General features: G+C 46.3%; 1 protein-coding gene and 1 long non-coding RNA gene across 3 annotated transcripts in view; one reads left to right on the top strand and one right to left on the bottom strand.

The window, feature by feature from the left end:
* LOC309645382 overlaps positions 1-3,937 on the bottom strand; it is a 180,343-nt gene extending 176,406 nt beyond the window's left edge. Inside the window, exon 1 of the long non-coding RNA XR_014254847.1 lies at positions 2,477-3,937. This is a non-coding gene — a long non-coding RNA (uncharacterized lncRNA). The remainder of the gene's footprint in view (positions 1-2,476) is intronic.
* A 245-nt stretch (positions 3,938-4,182) lies between these two features.
* Positions 4,183-12,804, top strand: part of RAB5IF (RAB5 interacting factor) — a 58,774-nt gene continuing 50,152 nt past the window's right edge. Inside the window, exons 1-4 of one of the 2 annotated variants that reach the window (XM_082430406.1) lie at positions 4,194-4,409; positions 5,979-6,082; positions 11,077-11,206; positions 12,443-12,619. In XM_082430406.1, coding sequence (XP_082286532.1) covers positions 4,296-4,409; positions 5,979-6,082; positions 11,077-11,206; positions 12,443-12,484 — 390 coding nt within the window. In that variant the 5' untranslated portion in view covers positions 4,194-4,295 and the 3' untranslated portion in view covers positions 12,485-12,619. Of the gene's footprint in view, positions 4,410-5,978; positions 6,083-11,076; positions 11,207-12,442; positions 12,620-12,804 lie in introns of those variants that run through there. The other variant, XM_082430405.1, reaches the window with a different exon arrangement.

Raw genomic sequence — 12,804 nt, 5'->3', positions numbered from 1 at the left:
AAAACAGAAAACAAGTGTTGATGAGGATGTGGAGAAATTGGAACTCTTGTGCACTGTTGAATGTAAAATGGTGAAACTGCTATGGAAAACGGTATGGCTATTCCTCAAAAAATTAAAAACAGTATTATCATATGATCCAGCAATTCCATTCTGGGTATATACCCAAAAGAACTGAAAGCAGAGACATGAACAGATATTTGTACACCCTTGTTAACTGTAGCATTATTCACAATAGCAAAAAGGTGGAAGCAGCCCAAGTGTCCCTTAACAGATGAATGGATAAATAAAATGTATATACCGTGGACATTTAACAAAGCTATTATTCAGCTTTACAAAGGAAGGAAATTCTGACATGCTATGACATAGATGGACCTTGAAGATGGTGTGCTAAGTGAAATAAGCCAATTAGAAAAAGACAACACTGTGATTACAGTCTTATGAGGAACTTAGTCAAATTCAGAGACAGAAAGTAGAATGGTAATTGCCAGGTGCCGAGGGGAGGGGAGAATGGGGAGTTAACAGTTTAATGGGCACCAAGTTTCAGTTTTGTAAGATGAAAGTGTTCTGAAAATGGATAGTAGTGATGGCCACACTACAAAGTAAATGTACTTCACTGTGTCACAGAACTATAGACTTAAAAATAGCAAATTTTGTTACATATATTTCATAGCAAAATTTTTAATTTTTTTTAAGTTTTAAAAAGGAATTAACTTTTATTATTTTAATAATAAAAGTTTAATAATTAACAATAAATTTATTATTTAAATAATAAATTTATTATTTAAATTTATTTAATGATAAAATTATTACAATTTAATAATAATTATTATTATTATTTATTATGTTTTATTCCAATTTTCTCCATCTTCACTGCCCCCACCAAATTTCACCTGGATAACTTTAAGTCTTTAAACCAGTCTCCTGGTGCTTCCCTGGTGGCACAGTGGTTAAGAATCTGCCTGCCAATGCAAGGGACATGGGTTCGAGCCCTGGTCTGGGAAGATCCCACATGCCGCAGAGCAACGAAGCCCATGCGCCACAACTACTGAGGCCCGCGCGCCTAGAGCCTGAGCTCCACAATGAGACGCCACTGCAATAAGCCCGCGCACCACGGCGAAGAGTAGTGCCCCCCTCGCCGCAACTAGAGAAGGCCCGCGAGCAGTAACAAAGACCCAACGCAGCCAATAAAAAAAGAAAAAAAAAATCTTATCTATAAACTAGTCTCCCACTGTGATCCAGTCCTTCAAATAGCAGGCAGGGTGATCTTGTCAAGATGCAAACCTGAAAAGTGAAGTGTTCCCTGCTGAAATCCTTTCTGTGGCTTCCTCCACGCTTGGGATAAAAACAAATTCTTCATGGCCATCATCAAACAGACAAGAAATAACAAATACTGGCGTGGTTGTGGAGAAAAGGGAATCCTTGTGCACTGTTGGTGGGATCGTAAATTGGTACAGTCACTGTGGAAAACACTGTAGAGGATCCTTAAAAAATTAAAAATAGAACTACCATACGATCCAGCAATTCCACTTCTGAGAATATACCCAAAGGAAATGAAAACACAAACTCAAAAAGATATCTGCACCCCCATTTTCATAGCAATATTATGTACAATAGCCAAGACATGAAAACAACCTAAGTGTCCATTGATGGATGAATGGATAAAGAAGTTGTGAGATACATACATACACACATACACGAATATTATTCAGCCATAAAAAAGAGAACATCCTACCGTTTGCCACATCATGGATGGACCTTGAAGGCATTATGCTAAGTGAAATACGTCAGACAGAGAAAGCCAAATACTGTATGACCTCACTTACATGTGGAATCTTTAAAAAGTATAATAAAAATTTAAAAACTCATAGCAAAAGTGATCAGACTTGTGGTTATCAGAGGCAGAGGGTGAGGGGAGAGGGAAGTGGAGAAAGGTGGTCCAAAGATACAACCTTTCAGTTATAAGATAAATAAGTACTAGGGATGTAACATACAACATGATGACTATAGCTAACACTCTGCCATACAATGTATAGGAAAGTTAAGAGAGTAAATCCTAAGAGTTCTCAGCACAGGAGAATTTTTTTTTCCTTTTTCATATTCTTCTTTCTTTTCTTTTTATTGTATCTGAGAAGATGGAGGTTAGCTGATCCTACTGTGGTAATCATTTCACAATATATGTAAGTCAAACCATCATGCTGTAGACCTTAAACTTATACAGTGACGTACATCAATTATTTTTCTATACCACTGGAAAAAAATTATTCAGCATGATTCTCCTCGTCCTTCCCCAACTTGTGGCTTTATACCTCACCATTAGCCGACATGGTTTCATCTCCTGGTATGCCCTCTTCCCTTCCCCTCCCTCTCCCTCTTCTTAACTCCTATTCTTCCCTCAGAGTTCAGTCTTCCCTAACCCCCCAGATCAAATTCCCCATTACAAACCTTTGCCACCAGACCCAGCAGACTAAAAACTTACCTCTTCTGTCTTTGACTCCAGGCTAGGTATTTTTCCAACATTCTATGATAGAATGATCTGTCTGTCTCCAGCACTGCATGCCACCTATAAAACAGGCTTTATATCAGTGGTGCACATCCAAACTGGAGTGAGCTGGTTAGGCTTTACCACAGTTTTGCATACGGGAGGGAAACTGGTTCAGAGAAGCGAGGGCTGATAAGAACAAGATCTACGGGAAAGTTAGTACTAAAGTTGTACGTCCATGTCAGGTATATGCCTATCCCACCAGGTCCAGACAAAGTATTGTCTGTTGAAGTGTGTATCATCTTTGGGGTCCAGCCCCACTCAACCTACTGAAACAGGATCTTGGGATTGGGTTGTGGTAGAAAACAACAGCTATGGTATTCTGAAAAAGTTTCCTAGGAGATGCCATTGTTCACCTAAGGTGCAGAACTACACCTGAATGTTGACAGGTATGCAAAGGATGTTCTGACCTTATTGATATTCCTTAAGACTTCAAGTGTAAGATTAAGAGTGAGGATTTAAAAAAAAAAAAAAGGGCGGATTTTCTTTTTTTTTTTTTTTTTGGCCTCGCTGCCCGGCTTGCAAGATCTTAGTTCCCTGACCAGGGATTGAACCTGGGGCCACAGCAGTGAAAGTGCGCGGGGCCCCAACCACTGGACCGCCAGGGAACTCCCCAGAGTGCAGATTTTGAAGTCAGACAGACCCAGGTAACCGTCGAGTGATTCTGAGCAAGTTTCTTTGCCTATATAAACCCACCACGTAGGACGATGGGTATTGCTACATAGCACAGTGCGCATGGCACCACCTGGAGGGCTTACTGAAACGCTGATTATGGGCCCCACCCACAGAATTTCTGATTCAGTATGTCTGGGATGGGGTCTCAGAATTTGAATCTCTAACCAAGTTCCCAGGTGATGCAGCTGCTGCTGGTCCAGAAACACACTTTGTGAACCACTAACCAAGCGCATAGCGAGGACACGATAGATGAATACCTAGATCTTCTGACAGCCAATAAAGTACTCTCGCAACTTTACTCCCCCGAGGAGTCCTCAGCTGGTTCCAACATGCTATACAGCCTTAGAAAATCATTTCCCCTCTTTGGATCTCAGGGCTCACATCTGTCAAAAGAGGGTGCTAGGCACGAGGAGACTAAGTTATTACAGGAAAGAGTTTACTCTGTGAACAAGGTCCTACGGGACTTGCAGGGTTAGGGGAGAAAACGAGCAAGGGCTAAATCCTGAGGGGCAACTTGGGGCTCCCGGGGAGCAAGGTTTGGGCTCGAAAGGACGCCTCGGGGAAGGTAGGGCCGCGTTCTGCCCCGCTGCTCGACGGGACAAGCTGTGGTGGATTGGACGACGCTCCTGTCCCAACCTCTGCTTTCGCCTCAGCCACCGTTCTTCAGTCTCCGCAGCACCTCCTCGCGCTCGTGTCGCCGTCCCTACCAAGATTGTCCCTTCCCTCTCACTCTACCGCGGGGCTGGCGGAAGCGTGCCGTCACTTCCCCGCGCGTAGAGCGCTTGCGCCGAAGAGACGGTCGCTCTTCCGCGTAGACGGCTGTGCGGCCACCGATTGGCTGCGTGGGCACGTCGGCAGGAGGACGCACGGCGCTGCGTTGTTCCGCCCTTCGCGCTCCTGGTCTCGGCCGAGCTAGCAGAGCCGGGGTGTTCGGCTAAGTGGGGGCAGCCTCAGGCGCGCCGCCGCCGCCGCCGCGCCGCCACCGCCACGCCCCGTGCGCCGTGACCCGCGACCCCAGACCCCGACCTCTTTTAGATCGGCCCGCGCGCCCCAGGCCCGGCCCGGGCGGCGCGACGGGAGGATGAGCGGCGGGCGGCGGAAAGAGGAGCCGCCTCAGCCGCAGCTGGCTAACGGGGCCCTCAAAGTCTCCGTCTGGAGCAAGGTGCTGCGGAGCGACGCGGCCTGGGAGGACAAGGTGCGGTGGGGCCTGGCGAGGGCGCACGTTCGAGGAGCCGGCTGGGACTCGGGGACGAATGGACAGGCCCGAGCCTGCCCCTGCCCCCGTCCGGGCGCTGCCGAGTGTTCGGGGTGGTGGGGCGGGTGGCCCAAGGGTGTCGGGGCGAACTCGGAGGGCCCGGCTGTCGGGCTCCGGGCTCACTACGGAGTGGCCTAAGAGTGAAGTCGCCCGGGTCACGCGGGAAGCAGCAAGGAGGGGGCGGAGGAGTTGCCCCCCCGCGGGCAGGTCGGGTGCCTGAACGGCGAGAGCGAGCTGAATTCGATTCGATCTCCGCCTTTTACTCCCAGTAGGATCTTGAGTAAGTGACTTATCTTGTCGAATTAACTACTTACCACAGTGGTTAGCACGAACAGTAACGGTAACAGACTTCTGCTGAGTACTTGCTGTGTGTTGGGCGCCCTCTGTGCGTCATCTCACTCAAGTCTCCGAACAACTCTGAAGTGGGGTACCGTGGTGCGGTAAAGCGTTTAGCACATGGTGAGGCTCACTAAAGGTGAGGTGCCAGTGCTTTACTGTTGAATGAGGAAACAGAATATTCCTAGTAAGTGTGAGAGTTGAGAGGGGAGACTGAGACCACCTTTAAGGGGTGAGTGTGTGTGTGTGGGGGTGTGTGTGTGTACGTACGTACGCGAGGGAGTGGGGAAGAAACCACCAAATGCGTGTGAGGAATGGTTGGGGGACTTCAAGATGTCCTTCCTGGTCACACGCATTCAGGAGATCTGAGTGTAAGCACTTCCCCAACTCTGCTCCATCGCGTGGAAGGAACCATCACAAATTGCTTGATTCCAGTTGGCCTGAAAAGAATGTTAGATTTGCAGTCTTTCCCTTTTTTTTTTGGACTGATGAAGTAGTTTTTCCTAGAGTTCCTGTAAGGGGAGGGGATGGGAGGTACTTCCTGAAGGTGCCCTTGTCCTGCCCCCGGTGCTGCCCAGCTCTTGTAAAATCTTTCTGATTTGCTGTGTCATTTCTTTCCTTCCTTGTGTAAGGACTAGTTTCTGCAGTCCAGGGCAGGTCAGAAACGTGAGTCTTCCGTGTTCTTGTATGAAAATTAGATATGCTGGCACCTGCCTCCTGCACTTTTGTTTCTAATCTCTTTTCTCTTTTGTGACTTACTCGAAATTCAGAGTGTGGGAAGGTGGTACTGAATTGGTTAACAGTCAGCCTTTCTGCCTGTGGATAGTCTGTTCATGTCTCTCCAGGTCAGATAACTGGCCAGTAGCTCAGTTACTATCACAGCAATTTCATTTTTGTAGCTTCTGAAAAAAAAAAAGTAAATGATTTTTCTAAAAATTGTTACGTAGAGCACAATGCCCTGGAAGCCATCACTTAAGATCACTAAATGCATCATTTTTTAACCACATTTTATAAGAAGATGTGGAGATTCAAGAACCATACACCGTTGCTTTTGGGGAAAATTTCTCTGGAACATGAGTTTAGCAGAAAGCTTTTCTGTTCCTCACCTATCACAAGAGGCTCTCTTGTGGCACCCACTCCAGATTATGCACACATTCTCTCTCTTTTCTACAGGATGAATTTTTAGATGTGATCTACTGGTTCCGACAGATCATTGCTGTGGTCCTAGGTGTCATTTGGGGAGTGTTACCATTGCGAGGTTTCTTGGGAATAGCAGGGTAAGTCTTGGGTTTTTTGTTTTGTTTTGTTTTTTTCCCTGTGTCTCTGTGTGTGTGTGTGTAATGACTAAATCAAAAAACTGGCCCCATGATGACACTCCTGGGTCTGATATAGCACTCGTCAGTTCCACAGGCTTGGGAGCAGCTTGGGTCAGGCATGTTACCTTTATGAAGATCCGGGTTAGTTTATTCATTCATGGGTCCATAGTGACCTCATGCAAGAGGTTGCCATATTGCCTGTTGGCAGCAGGCATCTAGTTCTGACATGACCTTTGTTGTCTGTGGAAGTTTGGAAAGTGGAAGAGCTTCTAATACTTGATGACCACTCCCTTGTGCACTGTGCTGGATGTCCTGAATCTTGGACTTGGCAGAAGTTGTTTTAGGTCCCTCCTTTTTTTTTGGCTGCGTCTTGCAGCATGCGGGATCTTTAGTTCCCTGAACAGGGATGGAACCCGTGCCCCCTGCAGTGGAAGCGCAGAGTCCTAACCACTGGACCGCCCGGGAAGTCCCAGGTGCCTACATTTTAAAGGCAGTGAAAAAGTAGGAGATTAAGCCCTCAGTTTTTTATCGTGTGCCTGTGGTAGCAGTTGACACCAGCTCCCAGTCATGGCTCAGCTTGTTAACCAGTCACTGAGAGCAAGTCCGAATGCCCGCCAGTTTGAATTAATAGGATTTATGGAAATTGTCTTTTTCTTTTTTTTAAAGATGTATTTATTTATTTTATTTTATTTATTTTTGGCTGCGTTGGGTCTTAGTTGCGGCACGCAGGATCTTTGTTGAGGCATGTGGGATCTTTTGTTGCGGTGCGTGGGCTCTTCGTTGTGGCGTGTGGGTTTTCTCTTCTCTAGTTGTGGCACGCAGGCTCCACAGCGCATGAGCTCTGTAGTTTGCGGCACGCGGGCTCTCGTGTTGAGGCGCACGAGCTTAGTAGTTGTGGCGTGCGGGCTTAGTTGCCCCATGGCATGTGGGATCTTAGTTCCCCAACCAGCGATTGAACCCAAATCCCCTGCATTATAAGGTGGATTCTTTACCACTGGACCACCAGGGAAGTCCCGGAATTGTCTTAGGATAGGAGTCGTGGGCAAGTTATAGTAGAAATGGACAGTCAGGCCTCTGGGAATACAAACTGTCATACTCACCCATGGAAAATCACATATATCGTTTTAACCGTGATCACATACATCTCTTATTCTTTACTCTGGGGTGAAAAGTGTGAAATCGTTTCAAACTCATTTGAGTTGCCTGTTTTTTCAGAAGATAACCCAAAAGGAATGTACAGTCCCCTCTCCTAACTAAAGAGTTGTTGTTGTTGTTGTATTTATTTATTTATGTATGTATGTATGGCTGCGTCGGGTCTTCGTTGTTGAGCATGGGCTTAGTTGCGGCGAGCGGGGGCTACTCTTCGTTGTGGTGCGCGGGCTTCTCATCACAGTGGCTTTTCTTGTTGTGGAGCATGGGCTCTAGGCACGCGGGCTTCAGTAGTTGTGGCACACAGACTCAGTAGTTGTGTCTCGAGGGCTCTAGAGTGCAGGCTCCGTAGTTGTGGCGCGTGGGGCTTAGTTGCTCCGCGGCATGTGGGATCTTCCCGGACCAGGGATCGAACCTGTGTCCCCTGCATTGGCAGGCAGATCCTTAACCATTGCGCCACCAGGGAAGTCCCTAAAGAGGTTTTCGATTTATGATGCTGAGCAAAGCATTTGTCCAAGGAAACCATAAGAGTTTATCCTCTGACTGACTTTGACAGAGTGGACATTTGAGGAGGACTCATTGAGGGTGATGAGACACAGGCAGGACCTGGGGTTCATAGAGGTCTTCTCAGGGTGGAAGTGGTATGTAGATATATTTTTAGAATGTTGGTCACCCTGTTTTAGCTTTCTATGAGAAAAAAGCAGATATAAGGAAAATGCCAGAGAAGGCAGAAGGCAATCTAAAGGCAAAAGGTAGTCTCCTGTCTTCCCCAGATCACTTTTCTAGGAGAGGATGACACTGGTTCAAACCCCCAGCACCTATCTCATCTTGTAGGAGTCCTGTGGGATTTTTCCAAAGTCACCCAATCTGGAAATAATATAGCAAAGACTAGAGCTAGTCTAGTATCCTTCCCACTGTGGCAAATGAGTAAGGCTGCCCAGATTTTTTTTTTTAAACTTTCTAGAAAGCTCTGGATTCAAGTTCCAGCTCTGCCACTTTCAAGCTACATAATTTGGAGCTCACTTTCTGAGACTCAGTTTCCTCATTAAAATGGGGGCAATAAAGAAGTGCCTTCCTCATGAGATTGATGTGTGAATTAAATGAGATGATACAAGTAAATTGCTAAATGTAGGGCTTAGTACATCATAGGTACTCCATAAGTGGTTCACTGCAATCATATGATTAGCTTTACAAAGAGTGATAAAATATGGCTGGCTATTGAGAAAGCAAGAAATGGGGTGTCTGCAGTGAATTCACCTTGGAGTGGCTTACCCATCATGCCACTTTCTCAGGACTGCCTGTTTTCTAGGGTTCAGTCCCACACTGTCCTGCCAGAGCCAGTTTCTCTCACTCCAAAGGAATCCCTTCCCTCCTTTGGTTGGCACCTTTTTCCCAGCTCTTGGAAAGTGCCCAAGGACATTGATTTTTCCACACACACCCCCTTTCCTCCATCTGTCTGACTCAGCTGCCTGGTGCTCAGTTGTGGTGACCGTCTCCTCCCCACTTCCCGCCTTCGCTGCCCTCTGTCTGGACCCCCACTTGACTTCTCTTCATTTCTGGTGTGGCCACCAGTTAGGGCCTATTAAGGTAAAGCCATTTCCTTGGGTCTCATTACTTAAAATTTGCCTGGGAACTGAGTGTGATGGTTCTGCTCTGTCTGCCGAGGTTTTACATTATTGGAGAGAGGTTCTATTCATCCCTTTCTGCCTCTCTGTCTCTCATAGAGCTTGGCACATGATTAAGAGGTGCTCAGTCAATGCTTGTTAAAATTTTTGAAAAGCTGAAACGAGTTCCCGTTGACCCTTGGAAGCAGAGTCGTATATTACCTTCCATCCCTGAAGTCAGTATTTGTTAGAGATTCATTATTTCGTTAAAATTGTGACTGGAGTTTTTAAGATAGAATTGTTAAAAATCCATTTGAGAGTCAGTCTTTTTTTTTGGCTGCCCCATGCGGCATGCAGGATGTTAGTTTCCCCACCAGGGATCGAACCCCTGCCCACCTGCAGTGGAAGCCAGAGTCTTAACCACTGGACTGCCAGGGAAGTCCCCAGTATGTTCATTTCTTTGTCCACCCATTTGCTATGTCATTCTCTCCCATTTACAATACAGAATTTATGCCCATCCTTAAAGCTCAGTGTGAGCCTTTCCAGTCCTTTCCTGACCCCTCCCCCTTATACACCAGACTTTTAAATGCCTTTGTGTCTATGAATTCATTTTCTACTTAATGTGTGCCCCTTGGAAGGCAGGGCCTATGTCAGCCCTTTTCTCTCTCCCTGTCATCCTTTATCTCTTTCCCTTATATTTCCCTTTCTCATCTCACTAAGCAACCACTTTACAGCTGGAGACTGTCAGTGAGTCTCCAGTCACTCTCCAGCCCTAGCTTATTAGCTGAGCCCCAGAGTGACATTGCTAAGTCCTGATAGTAGGCTCTGTCTAGAGCCACTAACTCAGCCTGTCCAAAATGGAACTCCTGTCAGAGGGAGGTGGCCAGATTGGCTGGGTCCCAAGATTTCTAGTAGACGATAAGGATATGGCCATGACATAGCCAAGCCAAGGACTGTACTTCGTGTGAAATCCAAGAAAAACCATCTGTCCTTCCTGACTCCCTGCTTCTGTTACTGGACCCATGGTTCTCCCAGGTCCTTAGGCTTGAAGCCTTTGGGGATTCTTGCCTCCCCATTCAGCCATTTTCCCAGTCCCTGTCCTCAAACTTTATTTGTACTTATGTCCTGAAACAGGTCTAAACCAGCCTCCCAGCTCCTTTTCCTTCCACTCACGAGAAAGCCCATACTCACAAACTAGACTTCCTGGTGTATGTACACCCTACCTCCTTGTTACCTTGCTCAGACAGCCTCAGGGTCTGTTCCCTGCCCGGCCCCCCCATACCGATTTACACTCCTCATCACCATCATACTGCCCTGCCCTACACCAGCCCACACTTATATGCTAGGAGGAACCTGTTCTCTCTGCATTTTCTCCTGCAGCCTTCAGAAGGGATGTGGCCTAAGGCATATAGTCCCCCATTGGATTAGGTGCCGTAACTGGAAAGATCATAGAGTTTTGATCACTTTATGAATATTACTTTTACATAGTGACAGTACCAAGAGATCAGTAGAGCAGAGTGATGTGTTACTAGTCGTGGTATTCTGATTCCTGCATCAGTTAAATCATACGTGATAGGGGTCAAAGACCTTCCTGGAAGTGCTTACAAACCTCTGGTTTCAGTTCCACTCTGACTGTTTCTGGCCCCTAATAGGTGGTCAGCTGAGGGCAGGAACTGTCATGTTCACCTCTGCATCAAGTGCAGTAGCAGACAGTGGACATTCAGAAATTGTCTCCCGTTGGGAATTATGCAGAGGCTGCTTTACTATGCCCTTGCTTACTCAACTAGGCCATGAAGCAGCAGCTTAACATGTGTTTTTCCCATGCCACCCCCCCACCCCACCCCCGAGCTGGAGCTACCTGGAGGCCCATGTCAGGTACTGGACCTATTTGGGGTTGTTCAGCAAGCAGCCTTCTGTCTTACTTCAAGGGGACTTGGAGAACTTATATGTGCTTTATTTTTATTTTATTTTCTGCTTTTGCTGGTCAGCTAAAAAGAGTTTCTCCTTTTTTAAGTCTCTAGCACAACCAAGTGGGCAGCTCCGTTGAGGGCCTAGGCGTTTGTATGTATTATTTCATTTGCCCCCATAATAGAGTTAACTGTGCAACAGCAAGTGCCCTGATAGAGCTGGACCATGTTGGTGGGAGTTCTCAGTCTTCCAAGCTTACAGTTTATGTTTGGTGCTTGTCCTCCCTTGCTCCAGATTCTGCCTGATCAATGCAGGTGTCCTGTACCTCTACTTCAGCAACTACCTACAGATAGATGAGGAAGAGTATGGCGGCACGTGGGAGCTCACAAAGGAAGGGTTTATGACATCGTTTGCCTTGTTCATGGTATGTGTAGCTGATAATTTCACAGCAGGTTTTGTCATTTCCTGAGATGTCAGTTATTCAAGGCGAGCCCCTTGATTGAGTTACAGTGTGTGATTTGGGTACCATTTTTCAAGACTCCTGGGGCTGGAGGGCATGTCCTTTCTTGAGTTAATGTTGTCCCAAAAGATGTGGTGTGATACACTGTATAGTCTCCCTGTGGTGAGCAAATCCAGAGCTCATTGTCAGTTTCTACATCTAATTCTCACCTCTGGCTGCATTTTAAAAACTGGAAAACATTTAAAAATATATTCATAACAGCCAAAAAATGCAAACAACCGTCACCCGATGAATGGCTAGATAAAATGTTATATACCCATACAGTAGAATATTACTTGGCCATAAAGAGGAATGAAGAACTGGTACATGCTACAAGGATGAACCTTGAAAACATTATGCTAGGTGAAAGAATCCAGACACAGAAGACCACATGTTGTATGATTCCATTTATGTGAAATGTCCAGAACAGGCAAATCCATATGGATAAAAAGTAGATTAATGGTTGCCAGTGGCAGGGGTAGGAGGGGAAATGGGAAGTAACTGATAATGGGAATAGATTCTGTCTTCGGGGTGATGCAAATGCTCTAAAATGTTTTCACAACTCTGAATATACGAAAAAACCTCTGAATTATATACTTTAAAAGGGTGAACTTCATGAAATATGAATTATATCTCAAAGTTATTTTTTAAAAATTATAGAGCCTAGCCCAAACCAACGAAATCAGAATCTCTGGGAGGTGGCGCCCGGGCATCTCTCTGTATGTTTTTAAAGAGCCCACAAGATTGCAAAGGCGAGTCAGGTTTGAGAACCTCTGCTTTATTTGATATGAAGCTGACAGGGTATGATGTAGTTTTGTTTTCATGTTTGTTGCTAATGCTAACACTTACTAGCAGTACAGTTTGCTTTACCTGTATCATTTCCACACCCATTACTCTAAGCCCTCGCACTCTGGTCTCTGTTTGGCAGGGGGAGAGACTTGTCCAGGGTCCCTTTGGAAACACAGGACGGTGGTCCTGGGCTCTATTAGAGAAAGCTTGATTTCAGTGAAATTACGTAAGCCCCCAAGCAGCTTATGCATTGGATAGCCCCCGGGAAGTACACTGTGCGCACATTCTTAGGATGCTTTTGTTTGTGGAGTGGGAGCCTATGTTGACCCTGTTGGTGAGGGAGCCCATGAACGTTGCTTGTTTCCTCTCTAGGTCATTTGGATCATCTTTTACACTGCCATCCACTATGACTGACGGTGCACAGTCCCCACCTGCTCCCTGTCCGGTCCAAAGGACCCTCTTAGTTACACCACAGAAACACGATTGTTGGGGGGCACCCCAGCCACGCGAAACCTGGAAGACTCGTGTTTCCTGGACCGAGAATCAGTGTGTTGGGCGTCAGTGTTTTCTGCAAGGGTTGTGACCTGAAACTTTTTAAAGAACCATCCACCTTTTGGGGAAGCATTTCTGAATTGTCCATCACCAACCGTTTCTTCTTGGATACCATCATGAAACACCTGTTTGCCGATTGGAGCTGACCTTTAATTTGGTGCACCTCTGGATCCGGATGAAAC

The sequence above is a fragment of the Balaenoptera physalus genome (genome assembly GCF_965194825.1).
Source record: "Balaenoptera physalus genome assembly, chromosome: 16".
Classification (NCBI taxonomy): Eukaryota; Metazoa; Chordata; class Mammalia; order Artiodactyla; family Balaenopteridae; genus Balaenoptera; species Balaenoptera physalus.
Note: the sequence above shows the minus strand (reverse complement) of the source record. Positions and strands in the feature narration are given on the sequence as shown.